This window comes from Pseudonaja textilis, chromosome 1, assembly GCF_049901715.1.
Source record: "Pseudonaja textilis isolate UNSWEBS1 chromosome 1, rPseTex1.2, whole genome shotgun sequence".
Taxonomy (NCBI): Eukaryota; Metazoa; Chordata; class Lepidosauria; order Squamata; family Elapidae; genus Pseudonaja; species Pseudonaja textilis.
Window position 1 is genome coordinate 188,082,024 of NC_141990.1, and position 21,553 is coordinate 188,103,576.

General features: G+C 34.3%; 1 protein-coding gene across 2 annotated transcripts in view; it reads left to right on the forward strand.

The window, feature by feature from the left end:
* Positions 1-21,553, forward strand: part of TLK1 (tousled like kinase 1) — a 91,091-nt gene that overhangs the window by 64,393 nt on the left and 5,145 nt on the right. For both annotated transcript variants that reach the window (XM_026697067.2, XM_087919951.1), the window contains exons 6-20: positions 310-396; positions 2,018-2,107; positions 3,968-4,060; positions 4,398-4,508; positions 5,195-5,331; positions 5,810-5,998; positions 7,401-7,467; positions 11,556-11,653; positions 13,297-13,378; positions 14,164-14,255; positions 14,346-14,435; positions 14,584-14,753; positions 16,213-16,348; positions 19,418-19,529; positions 19,985-20,092. In XM_026697067.2, the coding sequence (XP_026552852.1) occupies positions 310-396; positions 2,018-2,107; positions 3,968-4,060; positions 4,398-4,508; positions 5,195-5,331; positions 5,810-5,998; positions 7,401-7,467; positions 11,556-11,653; positions 13,297-13,378; positions 14,164-14,255; positions 14,346-14,435; positions 14,584-14,753; positions 16,213-16,348; positions 19,418-19,529; positions 19,985-20,092 (1,662 nt within the window). The remainder of the gene's footprint in view (positions 1-309; positions 397-2,017; positions 2,108-3,967; positions 4,061-4,397; positions 4,509-5,194; positions 5,332-5,809; positions 5,999-7,400; positions 7,468-11,555; positions 11,654-13,296; positions 13,379-14,163; positions 14,256-14,345; positions 14,436-14,583; positions 14,754-16,212; positions 16,349-19,417; positions 19,530-19,984; positions 20,093-21,553) is intronic.

Genomic DNA, 21,553 nt, shown 5'->3' on the forward strand with positions numbered 1-21,553 from the left:
ACAATTTATTTTAATACTTTCATTATGCATTAGACATGCCTGCAATTTAATAGCACAGAATTTAGCAGAAGTGAAGTTTTAAAAAAAATAAAACCGTTGTGCAAAGCTTGCAGATCATGTCATTCTTCACGTTACTTTTTGCTGAATTTAAGATCAATTAATAATAATCTAATAATCATATTAAGAATAAAGCTAACAATACATGGAAAGCAACAATTGTGCCTTAAATCATTTATTATAATGGGGAGACAAGAGTTTGATTATTTGCCATCAACTGATGATTAAGTAAATATCTTTTTTTTTTCTTAGTATCAAGGTGGAAATGGGTCTAGTCCAGTAAGAGGAATGCCTCCTGCAATTCGTTCTCCTCAAAATTCACATTCCGCCCCTTCTTCTGTAAGTGTAATCTATAGATATCATTGCGGTTAGCATCTGATATAGAGTATTACAGAGAGTGTTTTTATATGATATTGTTTGAGCAAAATTGTTTATCCTGTTGTTTTATGTCTTTACTGACCCATTACTTGGCAATAAACCTGTATAGAAATAGAATTAATTTCCTTTGTTTATGATGTTTGGTCTGAAGTTAGCAAGAGGTTACCTGTAAGCCGATGCTTATAAGAAACGCCAAAAATCATAATGTGAAGGGCCATTGCAAGGAAATGTAAAGAAGCCTAAAAATAAACTAATATGTTGATGTTGTTCCATAGCCTAAATAAATTAAGTCCTGAATGTTCAAATTCGGTCCATTGAGCACTACTGCTATTTCATAGTCGCATAATCTTAGAAGATGAAAGCATTTTTTTACTGAGGAGTTTTGTGGTTGCTTTTGCTTCATCAACTGGGGGAAAACATTGATAAACTATTTGAAAATAAGAAACTGAAAATTCAGGAAGAGAAGCTGCAATATCCAAGGGAGGTGGATAGGGAGGTCTTTGCAATTATATCACTTATATAAGAGAAAGTATCCATTTTTTAAAATAATAATAATTGTAGTTGCCAGGGGAAAAAAATTCACTGAGAAGAATCCTCATCCCATTTTTCCCCTTCTCCTGGTTATTTTATTTAGCACTGATAAAGGATTTCCTCTTTCATTATCATAAAACTATCTTTTACTATATATTTTACCATTTCCTTAGAGCACCATTAGCTTTCTCTCAGACTCGCAAAGAAGCCTGAATTTAGACAAGCTATTTTAATGAAGAGCAGAGATTTCAAAACCATACAAATTATTACCATCTATATCTGTATCCATGGATAGTGCATCCTTTCTAGCCAACAATCTAGCAAAGTGACAAGCACTTATTCTTTGGTGAATTCTCTGGATGTCCTTATCTGTGCCTTTGGTTGGGGTTACATAAAGCTTCAGACAGCTAAAAATAGATAAATCAACTGACTGGTAGTTCATCAATAGCAATAATAATGTTTCCTGATTATTGTGTGACTAATGTCTTTCATTCCACATCCGTTTTAGTAACTTGAAGTTGCCACATAACTTACCGAAACGTAACACAATTTTTACTTGCTGTAATGAAGGATACTTGCTACTGGAAGAATTTGAAGCTAGCAAAAGCTCTCAGTATTTTTTTCATTGTGTCCCTTTATAGTAGGCGAAGTGTAAGTCAACCAGCTATTGTACAAAACACATAATACCATGGGAAAATCTGTCCAACAGTGTTTGAAATTTTCATGGCATGGTTGTTGTATTTATATAGTGATCTGTAAAGTCTTTCTTTCTTCAGGAGTGGTTATATTCACTGCAAGAAAAATCAAGTAAATTTCTTGATCCTCTATGGTATTTTTAGGATGCTTTGTTTTTATTGACTTTAAAAAAATACTTTGCTTTAATATCTCATGGTTCTTGTGCATCATGGATACCTTTAGATTTAAAGAATGAAAAATAACGTTCTTGCCTGTTGTGTAATTGTCACCAATTGACTCACTGAAAACCCTAATGCAGAAAATTTATAAAGATTTATTCCAGTGTTCTGATATAAGATACTGTTTGTATATCTAGGTTCGGCAAAACAGCCCCTCTCCTACGGCATTGTCTTTTGGGGACCACCCTGTTACACAACCCAAACAGTTATCGTTTAAAATTACTCAGGTGTGTATCTTGAATTCTCATTATCTATCTAGTGCTAAGTAAATGAAGGAAGGAAGGCATTAATTAGTTCATTAATCTTTTTCTCTCCATTTCTATCTCCATATTTCTGAAAGTGCCTTTGCAATGAATCTGTAGGTATCCATAACTAAAGTGAAACATGTGTTGCAGTGAAATGCTGGCAATACCTAGAAACAAAGCATTCTTAATGTCTGTGTGTTTTCAACCCTCTCCACTGTAATATCAAGTGATCTGCTAGGAGATATTTATTTTAAAAATATTGAAAATACCTCAAAACATTTGCTTTGGGATTTTTCCACGATTCATAATTAAACTGGAAATATCAAGTGGTGAATGAAACGGAAGAAAGGGAGGGAAAAAATGCTGGTCATTGCTATCGGGATTCTTTATTCACAATAACAAAAACAAGGAATAAACTCATCAAAGATGAATTAGAGCCACTGGTAAGGACTACCTGGTGGTAAAGGTAGTGAAGTGTCAGAATTTCTCTGCCCTTATAGCATCTATAGATTGCTGCCCCACAACCCTGACACAAACACTCTTGGGTAAAAAGAAGAACCTCTTACAAGGGATATCATTTCACTGCGTGGAGGAACTTCCACAGCATCTGTCTGATAAAGACTCTTGGATTTGTTCCCAATTGGATGCTGGCCTTATTACAGGTCCAGAGGAGATTCCTGGGGTGGAATCTTGCCCAGTTATCTGGGAAGGGTTTCAACCTGTCGGACCGAGGAAGTGGACAGGATCCTCAGGATTGTGAGCTCAGCCACCCACTCTTAGATCTATATCCTTCCTGGCTTGTTAAAGCAGCCTAGGGGATATTATTTGAATGGATTCTGGGAGTGATTACTTTTTCTTTAAGGAAGGGGATTGTTATTTTACCTCTTCAAAAGTCCTCGGTTCACCCCCTCCTCTAGAAGCCATAGGTAGATTCCACCATACTAGACAGTTTTGTCCAGTATCTCATCTCCCTTTTGTGGGGGAAGGTGGTATAGAAGGTGGTTGTACAGCTTCAGAGGACCTTGATGGAAACAGTATCTGAATCATTTCAGTCAGGATTCAGACCTTGGTATAGGATGAGAATGGCATTGGACATGCTTTTGGATGACCTCTGGTATGGGCAGGATGAGGATAGTGCATCCATCCTTACTTTACTTGACCTCTTGGCAGCTTTTGATGCCATCAAATCATGATAATCCTGGGTGGGCTCAGCTGATTGGGATTGAGTGGCATGGTATCATGTTGACACTCCTTCCTTCCTTCAGAGTCTGCACAGCATACACAGCATTGGTTATAAGGCAGTTTCATTTTTGGTAAAGATTAGACCTAAAAAACTATGTCAATGGACATTTTATCTTGAGTCCTCTTCATTAGTACATCTGCATTTTTTTTAATCTCTGAAATTTCTGTTAAAGTTAAATTTTTGACTGGATCTTGAACTTACTTTTTTGTTGACACAAATCAGTTATGGCACATTAACTTGCTTCTTGGTTATTCGAGTAAGAAAAGCGAGTAACAAAAGCCGTTAAGATACATTTGCACTAATAGGATGGGGGTTTCTTTTCCTTGGGTTTGGACTTTCTGTTGCAAATGTTAGAGGCTTGTAGTTTTTAATGCATAGGGATAACCTAAGCATCAGTCAGTGCTCTCTGAATAAAGCAACACAAATTTATATAGTGCTCCTTTTTTTCCTCTGTCTTCCTAAGAGAAATTGTTATTTTGCTTGGGTGAAAGAGACCAATAATTACTTAGAACAGTCTGTTATGATATGCATTTAATTCGCTGGGTTTTTACATTTTCTCCTCTCTTCTCTCTCCCCCCCCCCATTTTTTTCATATACAGACTGATCTCACAATGTTGAAATTAACTGCACTTGAAAGTAATAAAAATCAAGACTTGGAAAAAAAAGAAGGCCGTATAGATGATTTGCTCAGGGTAAATGTGATAATAAGATTAATAGAAAAATTGAGTTACCCGTGCTAAACTAATGGAGTAGGATAAACTATATGCTGTTTTAAAATGGTAACTTATATAGTTGTATTTGACTCAAAATATAAAAACAAATGGCATAAAATTTGCTTGTTATGTTCCAAATATAATGTCCTCCCACATTTCCATATGCTTAAAATGAATTCTTTAGCCTCAGTTATGCTGCAAATTATTTTGTAAATAAATGCCAATATTTTCAAGAGAAAGATACAACTGTTCTTTTACTGATATGCAGTTTATAATCAGTATTCATAATATGTATACATTTTCATTTAATTCTTAGGCTAATTGTGATCTACGACGGCAGATAGATGAACAACAAAAGTTACTTGAAAAATATAAAGAAAGATTAAATAAATGCATTTCAATGAGCAAGAAACTTTTAATTGAAAAAGTAAGTTGGATTGTATTTTATTTGTATTTAGAATGTGATGGAAAGGAAACTTTGCTTTGACTTTATAAATAGAGGATGGAAGTAGTTCAACCAAAACTGAATTAGTAAGAGAATCCTTAGATCAAAATGTGATTAACATCTTGTGAGAGCTCTCCACTTTCCTGTCATAGTCAATCAGATGCTGTAATACCAGGACAGCTGATAGGTGGAACAGTTTCCAATCATTGAATAAAACAGTTTGTGGTTACCTTGACTGAATAAATGGGTATCCTGTGACAGCCATATTGTGGTGAAGTCCATAATTATTTTTTAACAATTCAGATTTTGAAGTTTTCAGTTGTAAAAACATTTATGACCCAGTAGTATGGTACTTGTGATACTGAAACAGGATAGTCTGTCTAGCTTTGGTAATTTCAGCTGATATACTAAGTGGTAGAAGCAAACTGTTGTTTCTAATCTAAGAAAATCTTGAATAATGCTTGAATTATAGATTACAGGGTCCTACACAATAAATAAAAGCATTAAAGTTAATATTTTAGGAAAAATAATAATAATAATTGTATAACATTACAAAATGCTTTTAAAATGCCACAGAGGAACATATCTAGATCATTTTTTATTAGTAGATAAAATTGCCTTTTCAGAAACGGTTAAGTCACACCTCTTGAATATTTTGGTTTCTTCAGAGCACGCAAGAAAAGCTGGCAAGCAGAGAAAAAAGCATGCAAGACAGATTACGCCTTGGGCATTTTACAACTGTTCGACATGGTGCTTCATTTACTGAACAATGGACAGATGGCTTTGCATTTCAGAATCTTGTAAAGTTAGTCAATATTTTGTTTTTGAATTGCTAGTAATCATTAGTTCCCTAGAGTGGTTGATTTATATTAGTTCAAAGAGCTAATGCTGTGACTGGTTTTATATCCAGCGTTATTATTCTGTTTTGAAAATCAAAGAAACAGAGTACTTAGCTTAATCAACTGCAATTCCTTCTTTCCTCCTTCCTTCCTTCCACCCACCTATCGTTAGTTGAGTCTAATTCAAAAGGAGAGCATTGACCACTTTCCATAAAGATTATTCTAAACATAGACCACTGATTTCAGATTGGCCATTGTCTATTAATAGCTCGCTGGGTTTTTTTTGTTAAAGATCTCAAACCCACAATATAGCAGGTCTATAAGTACTTAGTCTGCATGGTTGCAATAAACCAAAAGCAACAAGTACGTAAGGCAGAAGTTAATAAAGCATGTAACTTGTTCTTAAGAAGTTCTGCAGTTTAAAGGCGATATTTTGATTTGCAGGCAACAGGAGTGGGTAAACCAACAAAGAGAAGACATTGAAAGACAAAGAAAACTTCTGGCAAAACGGAAACCTCCAGCTACAAATAATTCTCAAGCACCTTCTGCCAATTCAGAGCCTAAACAGAGGAAAAACAAAGCCGTCAATGGAGCAGAAAATGATCCGTTTGTTAGGCCCAATTTGCCACAACTGTAAGCTCAGAACATTTCCTTAAAGACAAATGGATGTATACAGGGGCATCTGTGGCAGGATTTGCAATGCCAAATGGCAAGCATGAGTGAGAGATCAAAGTGACCCCTCCCTCCCTTAACAAGCTCTAGAAAAGGAAAGGTGTTTGATCACCTGGTCATGCCCATAGTTTTGGTATTGTTGACACACATATACCCCATACGTGCATATGTCAATACATACAGTATAAATAGATAAAGCAGCACTTGGTCTTCTCTGTGTGGGAATTCATTCGTATTAACACGAATGGGGCTATGTAAAAGGACATTAGAGAATGAACTTACATTTTCTCCCAATTTTCAATGTGTATTGAGCACTTAGGTTATTTTTAGGGTTATTTTTGTGTGTGATCAACGTTTTGTTGCTTGCTCTCTCCCATAAAACTCAAGGAGACTATTCTGAAAAAGAACTTGTTTCTTATATGATCATTTTGCTGGCAGACCTAGAATAAAAATTATTTTCTATAAATACCCATATTTATGGAAATATATAACAGACTAGATTTTAATGGTGGATAAAGTATGTTTATGCAGTTAAATACAACGTCTGAATATACTTTTTAAAACAAATTAATAGAAGCATTTTATTCTGGACGAATCTTAAAATCTTGTTCCTGATCTGTAAAGTTTAATCTCTTTGTAAACTACTATTTTAAGGATAGTCAGTGGTTTAGTGTTGAAATAAAGCATAGTTCTTAATGGGTAATCCCACATGATTAGATCTTCAGTATTATTGGATTTCCAGGATCACTTCTAGATTAGATTAAAACTCTAGTGTCACCATTATTAGAACTCCAATACTGCTTCTCTTTTTCTAATATATGAAGCTCTTTAAACCAGAAATATTGAAGATCCCCAACAATGCAGAACAGTATTTGGTTCTCCTGGAAACGAAAGAGAGAGAGAAGGGAATTCATTTGGATTCTGAAATATTTCAATTCTACATTCAACTCTTGCTTATTCAGGAGGCAACGGTTTCTGCAAAGTCTGCAAAATAGGGCTGGGTACATTTCAATATGGGGAGGGGAGGGAAGACATAGCTATTTCAGGTTTGTTAAAACAGACTGATCTTTTTTCATTGTTCTAGGTGAACCTAAAAAAAAAGATATGCCTGCTTTATAAGTTGCTTGAACTTCAGTAGATAGATTTCCTAAAACAATTGCAAGACCACAGAAAAGTCTGTAAAATGTCAAACTATTTTAGCATGGAGGTGCTTCATTTGTGTCACATCAAAGCACAAGCTTTGTTACCTATCATTTTCAAGTCTTGTACAGGCTTCTTCGTATTTAGAATAGCTATGTGTCTCTATATGTGATTATTTTCCATTTAATTTTTAAAATTTTATTACTTGTATTTACTTTTGTAGGCTAACGCTAGCAGAATATCATGAACAAGAAGAAATTTTCAAGCTTAGATTAGGACATCTCAAAAAGGTATGTAATGTAATCAATTTTGCCTAATCCACTCTTAGTTTTGATTGGTTTGAAGTGCTATAATCACACAAGAAACCACCCTTTTAAACTTTGTTCCTTTCTAGAAGATCAGTTATTCCCTGAATTCCATATTGTGCATGTAATAGTTATTTCATTTTAAATGCTTGTAAAAATGTCATTATTATGTATCAACAAAATACAATTATTATAGGGCTGTGTACAGTGAACATACATAAAAGTCACCAAACCAAACTGCAGTGTTTGATAGATACTTGATTCCATCAAATAATTTAAAAGCTACATTTTCTTGAAAATATATGTTCCACAATTCAAAAAAAAGAATTGGTTTTGAAATCCATGTTAGATTACACTTCCCTTTTTTTAGCTTATACTAATTCACATTTTTTCCAACATTCATTTAATCCATCTTTTATTAGTCATAATTAGTCTGAATTAACAAAAAACAAAAACCCAGGAATATGCACAAACCAAACCAAAACAAACATGGCTTAATTTTGGATTTGTGTTCATTTTCCTCTCTTTCTCTCCTGTTTTGTATCACTGTGCATGGATAAGTACGGTTAAAATGTCTTCGGTATTTAAAATAAATTATGAAAAGTTTTGCAGAATTTAACCAATCATTCTGGATTCCTTTGGTATTTTTTGTAACATTGATATGATGATGATTGTACACCTGTGTCCATAGTCCCTGATATACAACTATATATATAACTATATACAACTATGTTTGAATGGGATTCAATTTTCATGTTTTCTTTTGGTTTCCGATCCTACAACTTGAATGTATATCCTAACTGTGCTATCTATGATATTCTAGGCTTCCAAAGCATATTTGAAATTTTAGGTACAGGTAGAGAAGAACAAGGTATCAATTTTAATGGTTGCTCTAGTGTTCCATGAGCTGCAGACAGGACTGGTCCAGTCACCTAGGACAGTGGTTCCTAAACTGTTTGATCCAGTTATCATCTTTTCTGGTCTCAGTGCCAAACAGACTGTTGTTTTATACAAAGATCTCGGTTAGCAGCAGTCCCACACTGAATCTTCAACTCTTAAACAAGCAATTACCAATTGCTCCATTACTCCTAGGATACGCCAAAGTTACCCTTGGAGATAATTTCCCCAATTTAAGAATGACTACTGATCTTTAATGTTAAAATAACATTTTAGAATATTCAGAACTAAGAATGATAACACAAATTGTCCTTAGTATGAGTATTTTCAAATATGAGAATTGGTACCCAAATACATGAAATTAAATAAATGAAGGATGGATATGAACATAGTATATCATTGAAAAAACACAAACAGTTCGTCCTAGGGGTTTACTTTAATTTCTCAAGGTTTTATATAAAAGACTCAGAACAGCAAGGATTCCTTTAGTATTCATTTGTATTTTCTTTTCAATTCCCAGTCACATTTCTTAACAGAGCTGGCATGATTATTTACAGTTGGAGATAGCAGGCTTGGGTTCATCCATCTCCTTCTTCCCATTCCTAGATAAACCACAGCTGCTTAAGATTCTAAATTGCAGAGTAATTGAAACCTTTTTCTCTCTACTTACTATTATGGAGTATAAATGTTTTCTGTCTGGATACAAATGTAGTCTATATTGTTGACGTTAAATATGTGCATTGCTCTACAGTTAGTAGTCAGTTAGCAACCACTTGTTCAGCAACTGTTTAAAGTTACAATGATGCTGAAAGAGTGGTACTTAAAACCTGTCCTCAAAGTTGTGGCCATCACAGTATCCTTTCTTGTGGAAAGAATAAAAGGTTGCCCACTAATGTTACATTTTTATATTATCTGAGCTCTTTAAGATCAGCAACATCCAAAGAAAACGTAGAACAAAATAGTTAAAAGAAATCTATTACTTTTTTTCATTGTTTAAAAGTGATTAATTTTTAGTTTCTCGAAGAAATCTTGATTAATTTTAAGCAACGAGCGATACTGTATATCTCTAGTATTGTCTGAATTTATGTCCAAAGTAGATATTGATTATCCATTGTGTCATACCAAGATTGTAAATTAGAAACATGTTGGAGAAATTGACACATATAGCAATGTATATATTTGCTTGTCATGCCCAATGAGTAGGACTAATTTTGATTGGTCAGTCAGGGAAACTTTTCATTTACTTAGGTTTCAAACTAGCTGCAATTCAGTTTAATTTATGTTCTTGCACTATGAAAAAAGCCACAGAACTGGAAAGAATAATTTAAGCTATTTAATACAACTTCTTGTTCAATGCAGCTATCTAAATTAAAATATTCCTGACAGATGCTGTCTGACATCTGCTTGAACAAACCCATGAACAAGAGCCTACTCCTTCTCTGATTCATTCAAAAGTAAAACTGTTTTTATTGTTAGAAAATGTCTTCTAACAATTGTTGCAATTTAGCTTTCTCTAGATAAATCCATTACTCCATGTTCTCCAAAAATCTTGGCCTTTTATGTAACATCCTATCAGTTATTTAAAAAGTGCTATCAGATCCCCTCTCTTTCCTTATCAACATTCTCAGTTTCTTCACTTTCTTATCAAGTAGTTTAGTTTCTAGATCTGTTTGTCTGAATCCTTTTACAAGTTTCATCCTGAGAACTGAATAGAATATTCAGAGCTCATAGGCAGGGAAGGAATGATCAAGACAGAATAAAGTGGAAGAGAGGTCCCCAACTGCTGGGCCATGGCCTATTTGGAATTGGGCCATGCAAGTGGGCCAACTCACCACTTGCACAAGGCCTGCATGTGCACTGGCCTGTCACTCACGCGACCCAGTTCCCCCCTCTCTCACTCCACAGCTGGGCCACCAAGCTGCAAAGGTTGGGGACCACTGAAGTAGAATGCTTATTTCACTTCCCAGAAATTGGAAAGTACAGTTTGCTTCTCTTGATACAACTAAAACTGGTTTTGTTTTTTTATAGTCATATTTTTCTTTATTCTTTTTTTTTTTGTAATTTACTATTAGGCATCCCCTATTCTATGCCCAGGATGCAGTAGCACAGAGGCTGAGCTTGTTGATCAGAAAGGTTAACAGTTCGAATCCCTAATGCCACGTAATGGAGTGAGTTGTTACTTGTCCCAGCTTCTGCCAACTTAGCAGTTCGAAAGCATGTAAAAATGCAAGTAGAAAAATAGGGACCACTTTGGTGGGAAGGCAACAGTGTTCCATGCACCTTCGGCATTTTAGTCATGCCGGACACATGACCACAGAGACGTCTTTGGATAGAGCTGGCTCTTCGGTTTTGTAACAGGAATGACTAGCACATATGTGTGAGGGGAACCTTTACCTATACCTTATTCTATGCCCATGCATTTGATTTTTGCTTCCTACATGAATTTTGCATTAATTGCCGTTTACATTTATTTTATTTTTGTTTTATTTTTAACTCTAATCTGCTTTTTTTACTGATACTACAATTTTGAATTTTATTTCTGTCTTAATAAATTAGCTATTCCAGCAAAAAATATGCCATCTGTAAATCAGACTGGAAGTTTTTCAACTACCTCCTCCAAATAATTAATAAAAATAATAAAGGGTGCTGGTCCTAGGATAGAATCTTCTGGCACTTCATTCCATTTTTGTTCCATTTGAATTTATATATGTGACGCATGATTGTGTGTGTGTGAAATATAAATATATTTTTCTAAAATGTATATATCCATTTAATTTAATGTCAACCAGCTTCATTAGTTTGCTAATCGCTATGTCATAAGCATTTTGCAGAAGTTTGGCAATCAATGAAGAAATTTACTTGATCAAAAACAAGATAAGGCAAGGTTTTGTTCCTGACAGAACCATTTTAGTATTTCCTATTTTAGAATCTTCTAAATATCAATGCAGATGTGTCTGTCCTACTTTCTCCCACCATTTTTTTTTTGAAGAACATTAACTCTCCTCTAGTCCATATTGCCATTCATTTGTCCTCAAAATGGATTGAAAGTTGTTAATTGGGTTTAATAAAGAATGGGTCCAACAAATGAAAGTAGTAGCTTTATTTTATCACCACTGCAGTTAAGAGGTGGGTAAAATGTTGTTTTTCCTTGTTCAATTCTGTAACATATTCTGCAGGAAGAAGCTGAAATACAAGCAGAACTTGAACGTTTGGAAAGAGTTAGAAATCTTCATATACGAGAACTCAAAAGAATAAACAATGAAGATAATTCTCAGTAAGGTTCTAGATTTTAATGTTACTTATTCATTTTCTAAATGTTTACTGGCTCTGGAAAAATGTGACACAAAAATAAGCAAAAGATACTGTTACTCTACTTAGCCAGATTTGGCTTTCTTTTTCACTCTTGTTTTTCCTGACGTAAACATAAAATAATAAAATGTATATTAAATTCCTGAGAATTTTTTCTTAAAAATGCAGAATATACTTACTAATTATGATCTTGGGAACTGGAAAATGTGCTCTTGTTCATTTGCATTCTTACAATCTTAAAATATGTCTAAATAATGCAGGGAGCAGTCTTTTCTTACCTTGCAATCCAACCCTCTTTCAAGATACTTGAAAATTCATTATTAGGAGATTTAACAAGCCAATTCATTCCTTTTCCCTTTCTAATATCCCTACTCCATTAAATTCTTTATATCCTGAAAGTTTGTGTGGTAGTTCATAGTAACTAAAAAAAAAGGCTTCCAATTTCTTTTTATGAATCTCAAGAGTCCTCTGAAGTAGTAGAAAATAATATCTTATTTTCAGATAGTCATTGTTTGCTGCCAAACTGATTTGGCATTTGACCATCTGTGTTTGATTTTGGTGGGAATGGCTTCTCCTTTCGTGTAAGGACTGGATTAAGTTCCTCCAATTTCATGTAGAGCACTTCCAAATGTCATCAGATATTAGAGGTTGCAAAGGAGACTATTTTTTTTAGATTAAAGAGTCAAACCTACAGGTATTGTTACTTCTTGATAAATCTTGTATTATTCTATAATGTGAACATTGTCATTCATGGATCTCTGAATAAAAGTAGAAGCAATTCATAAAGCGGTTATTTACACCTTCCATAATGTCTTAAATGTTTCCATTAAAGTCCAGTTAGAAATCTTACTGGCCTGGAAACAAGCCTGAAATGGCTGACTCCTCATTTTAAAAATATGTTTTTAAAAGCATCAAGCACGTGGTTAATAACATAATACAGACTTGGGGAGTAGTGAACTCCTCTTTACGTGAAGTGTTCAAACAGAAGCTGGATAGTCATTTGTCAAGATTCTTCTTTGTTGAAGATAGTACTCTTTCGTCCCACTGCACTTGCTGGGTGGGGGGAGGGGGTGCCTTTTATTGCCTCCTCAGTTCCCGTTGATTTCCACAATAGTAGTAATATAAGTATAGGAGCAGATTAACCCTTGCCTGTGGAAATTGTGTGTGCTTGAGGGAATGGGCACAATGTGGACATGCATCTTACCCATGGTCCTTTACTAGCATGATTTGAAATAGTTCAAGGCGAAGATGAATTTAGAGATGCCAGTCTTCTGGTTTCGCTCATAGCACAATGGCTCTGGTCCACACCTGCTTCTGTAGTAGCCAGGTGCAGTGATTCCTCCAGATGCCATTTGTTGATTAATTTACGATTCCTTCTTATTTTTAAACAGAGGGGCACAGGAAGGTGCATATTAATGTGATCCATCGTAGACTCCCTGCATTATACAGAGATTAAAATAAATGCTTACATCTGCAATAAGTCGCTTTCTTCAACTTTTTCTTTCCTCCCCTTTGCTTGTTTAAATAGTTACTGTAGATAGCGCTAACTTTAAATTGTTTACAAACTATGTTTGTTTATAAACCACGTTTGTGCTTAATTTTTTTAAGGTTCAAAGACCATCCAACATTAAATGAGAGATATTTGTTACTTCATTTACTTGGACGAGGTGGATTTAGTGAAGTATATAAGGTAATATTTTCCTTTTTTTGTTACAAGTATACATTGATTGCCAACATACTTCCAAAGAAATCCTCCTAAGGCATTGTTAATGTGTTTAAAGCAATATACAGTATTTCTTCTAGCACTATTGTGAGAAGCTTAGACACTTTTTACTTTTATTTGTATTAACAACTTATCCATGGTATAGAGCTATGGTTTGTTAAGTTTTGGACCATAGATTATGAAAAATGACCTTGTTTCAGTTAATTATAGTTAAGATTATGTATGATCTTGGGTGAAACATTACATTAATGGTAATTAAGAAAGCATATTTTTAATCATATAGTTGCAAAGTCGCCTCTACTCCAACCCAACACAAAGGATTATGGGGTCATTAAGGGCCTAAATTTTTTTAAAAAAATCAGTTTATAAACATGATTTAGTGTTTGTGTGGTAGAAAACTCAGAGTCCACTGAATTGCCTGGTTCTGGTGAATGTGTGTGTGTGTCTCTGTGTATTTTTTTAGAAAAATAGGTGTTTTATGATGAATCACAGCATAAAAAATAAATAAAGGCAAATTGTCAACCTCTTCTTCATTGGAATTACTGGAAGAAAATATTTCTGAAGCTCTTTCAACATCCCAAATTCAACTGTTTATCCCATAATTCCTGAGCTCTCTTTACTTATCCCTATTTTACATGTTTCAATTAATAAAGTCTATAGTCTCACATGATACAAGGAAGTGTTAGGAGTTGTTTACTTGAAACTTTAATAGTATTTTTCCTTTTACTAATGTCATCTAACGGGTCTTGCAGGCATTTGATCTTTATGAGCAAAGATACGCTGCTGTGAAGATACATCAACTTAACAAAAGCTGGAGAGATGAGAAAAAGGAAAACTATCACAAGTAAGCATTTTTAAAAACCTTTCTTCTGGGAGCAAGCTAAAATGATACTCCAGTATCCATGATTAATGATTCCTTTTTTTTCCCCAAAAGGCATGCCTGCAGAGAGTACAGAATACACAAAGAGTTGGATCATCCACGGATAGTAAAACTTTATGATTACTTCTCCTTGGATACAGATACGTAAGTATATAAAATAATACCTCTTTGTTTAAGAGCAATTTGAATTATATTATTTTTTTTAATGTCCAGTTAATTTCATATTTTTATTTTATGCTTAAATAAATAGTTCTTTAAATTATCTGGGCTATTTTTGTTTCTATTCTTCTAGGTTTTGTACAGTATTAGAATATTGTGAAGGCAATGATTTGGATTTCTATCTCAAACAACATAAACTAATGACAGAAAAGGAAGCTAGGTCCATTGTAATGCAGATTGTAAATGCACTGCGATATCTCAATGAAATTAAACCGCCCATTATACATTATGATCTTAAACCAGGTAAGTCAGAAATATTAATACAACTTCCTTTTTATATAGCATTTTTGTAAAATATATCATTTGTTTCGTGCTTGTTAATAAGGAAGTTTTCTATTTTTGTCCTTATTAAATCCATCAGGTTTGCATTACTTAAAAATAGATAGCATAGAGGTAGCATTTAAGGTGTTAGACTAGGACAAGAAGAGACAGATTGAGTCTCACTTGCTCATTCTCTCAACCTAATTTACCATGCAATAAAATTGGAACTGCTAAGTATAACATATTGCTGAAATTAAGACCTAATTTGAATTACTTAACGTATATATACAGTTAATGTATTGCTTGTTTTATTGTTGTAATACGCTCAACATTACAGTTTTTATTCTGGAATATAAAATAACAATAGCCTAATTTGCTTCCACTGCATAGCAACATTATTTTCTGTCCGTTTTTGAATGGGCAGGAAATATTTTTATTTTGTTGCTTTATTTTTGGATTATTTCTCAGTGGATACTCAATGTACGAAAAGAAATAACAAAATGCAGCAGCTACAGAACTTAGTCAATCAAGGAAAACTGAAATACAACAAAATTATAATGCAAATATAATTGTAGGGATTGTTTTCTAGTTCTTGAAGCTTTTGTTTTTCTATGAAATATTTAATACACAAAAATTATAAAATTTAGTACAAATAGCATGACATTATTACAAGACCCACAAGTGCATTATTTATTTAAAAATCCATCATTTGGATTTGATTTTATGAAATCTGTACCGATCCTTATATAAAGGTTTTGTAGGCTTAGTTGTAAATAACTAAGTTTGCATGCATTCTGTGATTTTAAAGATGTTTGAGTTATAGGAACTTTATCTTTTTCCCAGCTGTATGCCATCCAGAGTCATCTGACTGGTGAGATGGGCAGCACATAAATTTAATAAATAAATAAAAGTAAATAAATTGCTTTTTACAGGTTTCAAGTGCTACATGAGATAGTTCTATAAATAGTTTATTTGTGATTTATAACATGCCTGTTAGATATTTCAGTTCAATAAAATTATTAGGGATATACAGTATTAGAATACAATGAGAGTGGAGTATCTCAGAATAAGCAATTCACTGAAGCCGTAAAGCTCCTTGGTTGCCTTGAAAGCTGTGTTCTGTTAACTCTGTGGGTCTATGTAATCATGGACAATACTTTTCCTGGGTCCACCAATGAAGCAAAGTAGCTTAGCAAATGTGTGTATGCATTGAGAATTGGAACAACTTTTGAAACAGCCCCATGAACTTTAAAAGATGTGGACATTAGAATGATTCAAAGAGAGGTGCTTTGTTCACACTTCTGCAAATCATGAAACACATCTTTAGTCTTTTGTTCAACCCTAAAAAAACGATTACGTTCTCATCATCTGAATGAAATGTTGTTGAGACACTACAATGGCTAGACTTGCTTTTTATAATGAGATTTTCTTCTTTTGATAGGAAACATCCTTTTGGTTGATGGAACAGCATGTGGAGAAATAAAAATCACAGATTTTGGCCTGTCTAAAATAATGGATGATGATAGCTATGGTGTTGATGGAATGGACCTAACGTCACAAGGAGCTGGGACTTACTGGTATATTATTTTCCATTTCACAAACTTTGTTTCCTTTTATTAAACAATCATAAATAAATAAATAAATAAATAAATAAATAAATAAATAAATAAATAAATAAATAAATAAATAATAATAATAATAAAGGCATTTTAGTTATTCTCATGAATAACAAAGTTTATGTACAGCTGCCCTACAAATATAGTAAAAAGATTGGTATCGTGCCTAATTCAGTTCATATCTTAATGGTACAGAATTTATCTTTTATCATACTGAGCTTAATAAAAACCTGATATGCAAATACAAACAGAAATATTCACTGGAGACATTCCAATATTCAACATATACATTCAGGCTGAGAAATAGCCACCTTTTTATATAGAGCCATGATGACGCATTGATTAAAATACAGTATTGCAGCCTAACTCTGCTGACTGCCAGGAGTTTGATCCTCACCAGCCTCAAGGTTGACTCAGCCTTCCATCCTTCCGAGGTGGGTAAAATGAGGTCCCAGATTGTTGAGGGCAACAGGCTGACTCTGTAAACCGCTCAGAGAGGGCTGTAAAGCACTGTGAAGCGGTATATAAGTCTAAGGGCTATTGCTGTATATTTGTTATATGTAAAACTTTGGTTCTATTGAAAAGGGGAAGGCAAACAGATAGATTTGATTTGTGAATTGTGATGGACATTAAATGTTTCACTGTTAAAATCGTCAAAGTTTTACCAGTTTTAGTACTCTGCAGATACTTCGAGAAAAATGCTTTGCAACAAATGAGAGCGTATGAAGGACAGGAGGTGTTTTTCCCCCCCAGATCCTGAAAGCAGGGTTCTATTGTGGCGATAGAACTTTGTAAGCTGTGCATAAATGACATGCACAGGCAAAGCCATTTTCCATCATAGGAAAAAAAAAAAAAAAGTTTCGTGATTGCAAATGCATGAAAATGTGGCCATGTTTTGAATGTACTTGGTCTATAAAGTTGTAATTTGTGAGCATTCAGAATGGCTTGTATTCATCTCAGATGTGTATCTTACCAACTTCCAACCTGGGTTTTGAATTCTCTTTATCAATTCAATTTCTAGTTCGGTCTACCATAATCTGTTACAATTCAGTAAATTTATCCTCTGATTTGAGCTTGCTTGGTAATCCACAACTAGAAACCAATGCTTGTAATAAGGTATTATGATATATCCTTACTAGTCCTCCCTACACCGAGAGGAGTAAAACAGGTGCATTTTGGCTTTGTACTCGGGAAAGATTTAAAGAACGGGATTTTCGTTCTGCTAAAATAGCGATTAAATATTCTGCAATCATATTCCTTACTGATAATGTCATTTGTTATAGAACAGAAATTACTTTGAGGAGAGAGTTAAATGGTTCCACACAATAGGAAGATTAATAATTCAACATCAGTAGCACACCTTTTTGTAGAGACCTAAATACCATTACCATCACTGGGCTATAAATGAGCTAGATAAACATCTGGGGAATGTTTTTCTTCATTCTGGAGTCTGAAACAAACATACCAAATATCTGAATCAAAATTTACAGTACACTAGTGTCCTAGTACTGAATTTTTTTTCACCTAGAGGTAGCTCATACATTCCTGCAACCTTCTTGGTTCTCTGTGGAGCCCAGTGTGATTTATATTCTAACCTCCCTGTTGGTCCAATCTAAATTGTAAGAACTATTTTCAAGACCCCAGATGCTATCTTTAATCCAGACTATTGAAGATACCACTGAGTATTTGGACTGTTTGCTTATGTTTGTTAAAGTTAAGCCTAGCCATATGAATTTGGTTTCTTAACATTGGCTTTCCTTCATGATGCCATCATTAAGCTCATTCATATAGCTTTTAATCAGGATTACTCTGGTCTTGAGTCAGTGATTCAGAGCATCAAATATGCCTCTTTGCTTCTGAGTTGCTTTCGAAGAAATAAATTGCTGACATAAACCAATTTAGTATGTTTATGTCTTAACAACTCCTACACATAGAAGAACACACTCATTAGTAAGATGAAATGCCTGACCCTCTGCAGTGCTGCGTAGAAAACAGGAAATTTCCATTCAATTAGAGAGTCTACCCGTGTGGATCTGGAGCAACAGAATTAGTAAACCATGTGCTTCAAAGCTCTGTACCATTATCTTTACAACAAATAGTATAGTATTAGTTCACCATACTAATTGCCATTTTTCATAACTTATTTGGATGACCGTTAGGAATTGCTTGCTTCATTTTACCTTATAGCTTGGATATTGAGATATGTATAAAAGTAGCACAATTTTTATGTACTGTGTTTCTCATATAATAAGGCCGGGTCTTTTTTTTTTCTTTTTTTTTGAGCCCCGAAAAAATGGCTAGGTTGTCTTTTCGGGGGTGACTTAATTCCCCACCCTTGCATCTTCGGAAGAGTGGGTGGCAACAGCTTGGATGTTGACCTCGGCGTTGGTGGGGCACTTTGTATCGGGGTCAACGCAGGCAGCACCATATCTGGATGTGCAACAAGAGTACTTCCTTGGCAAGCCCCCCCCATTCCCCCCATTTCGCATGTTTTAATATAGGCCTTAATTTTGGGGGGAGGGGCTTAATTTCATTTCATGCCTATAAAACATGCTGGGACTTCCTATTGGGGGAGGCCATATTGTTGGAGAAACAGGGTAGTAGTATAATTCATAAGCCAGAGAAGAAAGATATAACTGATCCTAAGTTGCAAATTTTGACTGTTTTAATTTTAAGACAGTTTTTTCTCACTAGTATGACAAGATTATGAGGCAATGATTTTGCATTTTTATATAGTTATGACTGTGTTTTTGTTTTTCTATATTCTGACTGAAATAATATTATTTCTACTCTAATAATAATTGAAATAAAGCTTAGGTCAACAATATTGGGTCCTGAAAGCTTTTAATAAAATTTTAATATAAACATAATAAATTAGTGTTATAATGAATTGCATTAACAACATACATGCTATTTTTATGTTTGTACTTAACCATTTTTGACTAGGTTTTTTTAAAAAACCAGTCTTCTACTGTACAACATATGCCTGTTTATCCTGAATGAATTTTTTCCTTTTTTGTTTTTGTTCAGGTATTTGCCTCCAGAGTGCTTTGTTGTAGGAAAAGAACCACCAAAAATTTCTAACAAGGTGGATGTGTGGTCAGTTGGAGTAATCTTTTTCCAGTGTCTGTATGGCCGAAAGGTAAGCATGCACAGTAACTGCAATTTTCCATACAGAAAAGTTTGACTAACATACTTCCATTAATCAAGAATATGTACAGGCAAGTACAATTATTTTTTTCTTCGGTGCAGTTGTGTTGAAATCTCAGAGACTCCCTGAAATCCCTGGCAAGATTATTTGAAGTAATTTGTTACTGCCTCCTTCTTGAGCTGAGAGTGACTGGCCCAAGGTCACCCAGTCGGCTTTGTGCCTAAGGTGGGACTAGAACTCACAATATCCCAGTTTCTAGCCTAATGCACACCAATTAGGCTCTCCTTTCAACTTTACACCTGATTTCATTTCTCATTTCTCATTGTTCTAAAATACTTTAAAATAGCATAATTTTAGATTTTAAAAAACAAGGTTTCTTTTTAAAACAAATGTATGCATGTGGATGCTTGGTATAATGAAGTGATTTTTTTTTTACCTCTTTCCAGCCATTTGGTCATAACCAATCACAACAAGATATACTTCAAGAAAACACAATATTAAAAGCCACTGAAGTACAATTCCCAGTAAAGCCTGTTGTGAGCAATGAAGCCAAGGTAAAGAGTTCAACCATCAATTCTGGTAGAATGATACTTCTGACACAAGAGGTTCAGTCAGACAAAACGTGTAAAACTAACTACAAACAAAATGCATTTAAATTTTTATTACAATTGTTTTTTAATTTCGCATGGGAATTTATACATTTAAAAGCAAATGCATTGTTTTCAAACTTTCTTTGTTTCCCCAATTTATGTCCCAAAAATGCTTTTTCAAGAGGCAACTGGATTTTCTGTTTTTTTTCTTTGAAGACATTACACTTATCATCTAGGAAGCATCTTCAGCTCTGATTGGATGGTGGGGAATGGAAGGATGTATACTCCTTGCAGACTGCTGATCATTTACATTCTTTTAGAGCATAGATGTCAAACTTGCCATGTCGCATTGCCGTTACATGACATATCGCAATATTTTTCCCTTTACAGAGCTGGGATGGGTATGGCCTGCATGTGACACATCCAGCATACAGGCGACCAGTTTTGCCACCTGTTTTAGAGAGTTGTTGAGGCCACCTGGATGTTTTTCTGTGTTGTCAAGGTCACCTGAGTAATGCAAAATTCCACACCCATTTGCACTACTCAGGTAACCCGGATGACACAAATGAACCTCCAGGTGGCCTCAGTGACTCTCCAAAAGGATGCAATTGACCAGCTGCCTGAAAGGAGTATAAATCCTTCCATTCCCCACCTGAAAGTCAGAGCTGAAGAAGCTTCTTGGGTGAGAAGTGAAATGTCTTCAAAGAAAAACCAGAAAGCCCAGTTTCCTCGTGAAAAAGCACCTTTGGGACAACCATGACCTGGATCACTGAGAATCTGCATAGACATTCCCCAGTTTATGTAAATCTATTATCAGATGTTGAAGAAAATTGTCAGATACTGAAAACGATTCTCTAGAATCCTGAAACATTGATCTTATTGAATAGAAAATAAGTGTAACTAAAGATGAGTGGCATTAAATATACTTTGAACATCAATAATTGCAGAAGTCTTAACTAAATAAGGCAATTTGTTTTGTTCTGTAATCTTCAATTCTTGAAGAAAATCCTAAAGTACAGTTATATTCTCCTAAATCATAAAGTACGGTATCACTATCCTCTGTTTTAAAATTATATCTGCTGTTGTGAACATGTAATGCAAAATCAAGCATGTGATTTAAAATGAACACTATTCCTTTCCCAACAAACCGGCTTCAAGCAGTGCATTATAAACCTTAGTTTAATTTAATATAAAATTTTAATTTAAAATTTAATCATAGATTATTTCAAACATCTCTGATTTACAAGAAATTGCAAATCTCCTGAAACAGAAAGAAGGTATTATCCAACCTATATCTTTGTTTTAGCTGATTGGGGTGCTTATGTAAATAGTTCTGAACAAGTTTTATCTATTTCTTCTAAGCTAACCTAATGAAATGGCATGTTTTAATGGTGTTTATATTGAAAAAAAAATCAGTCATGGCAT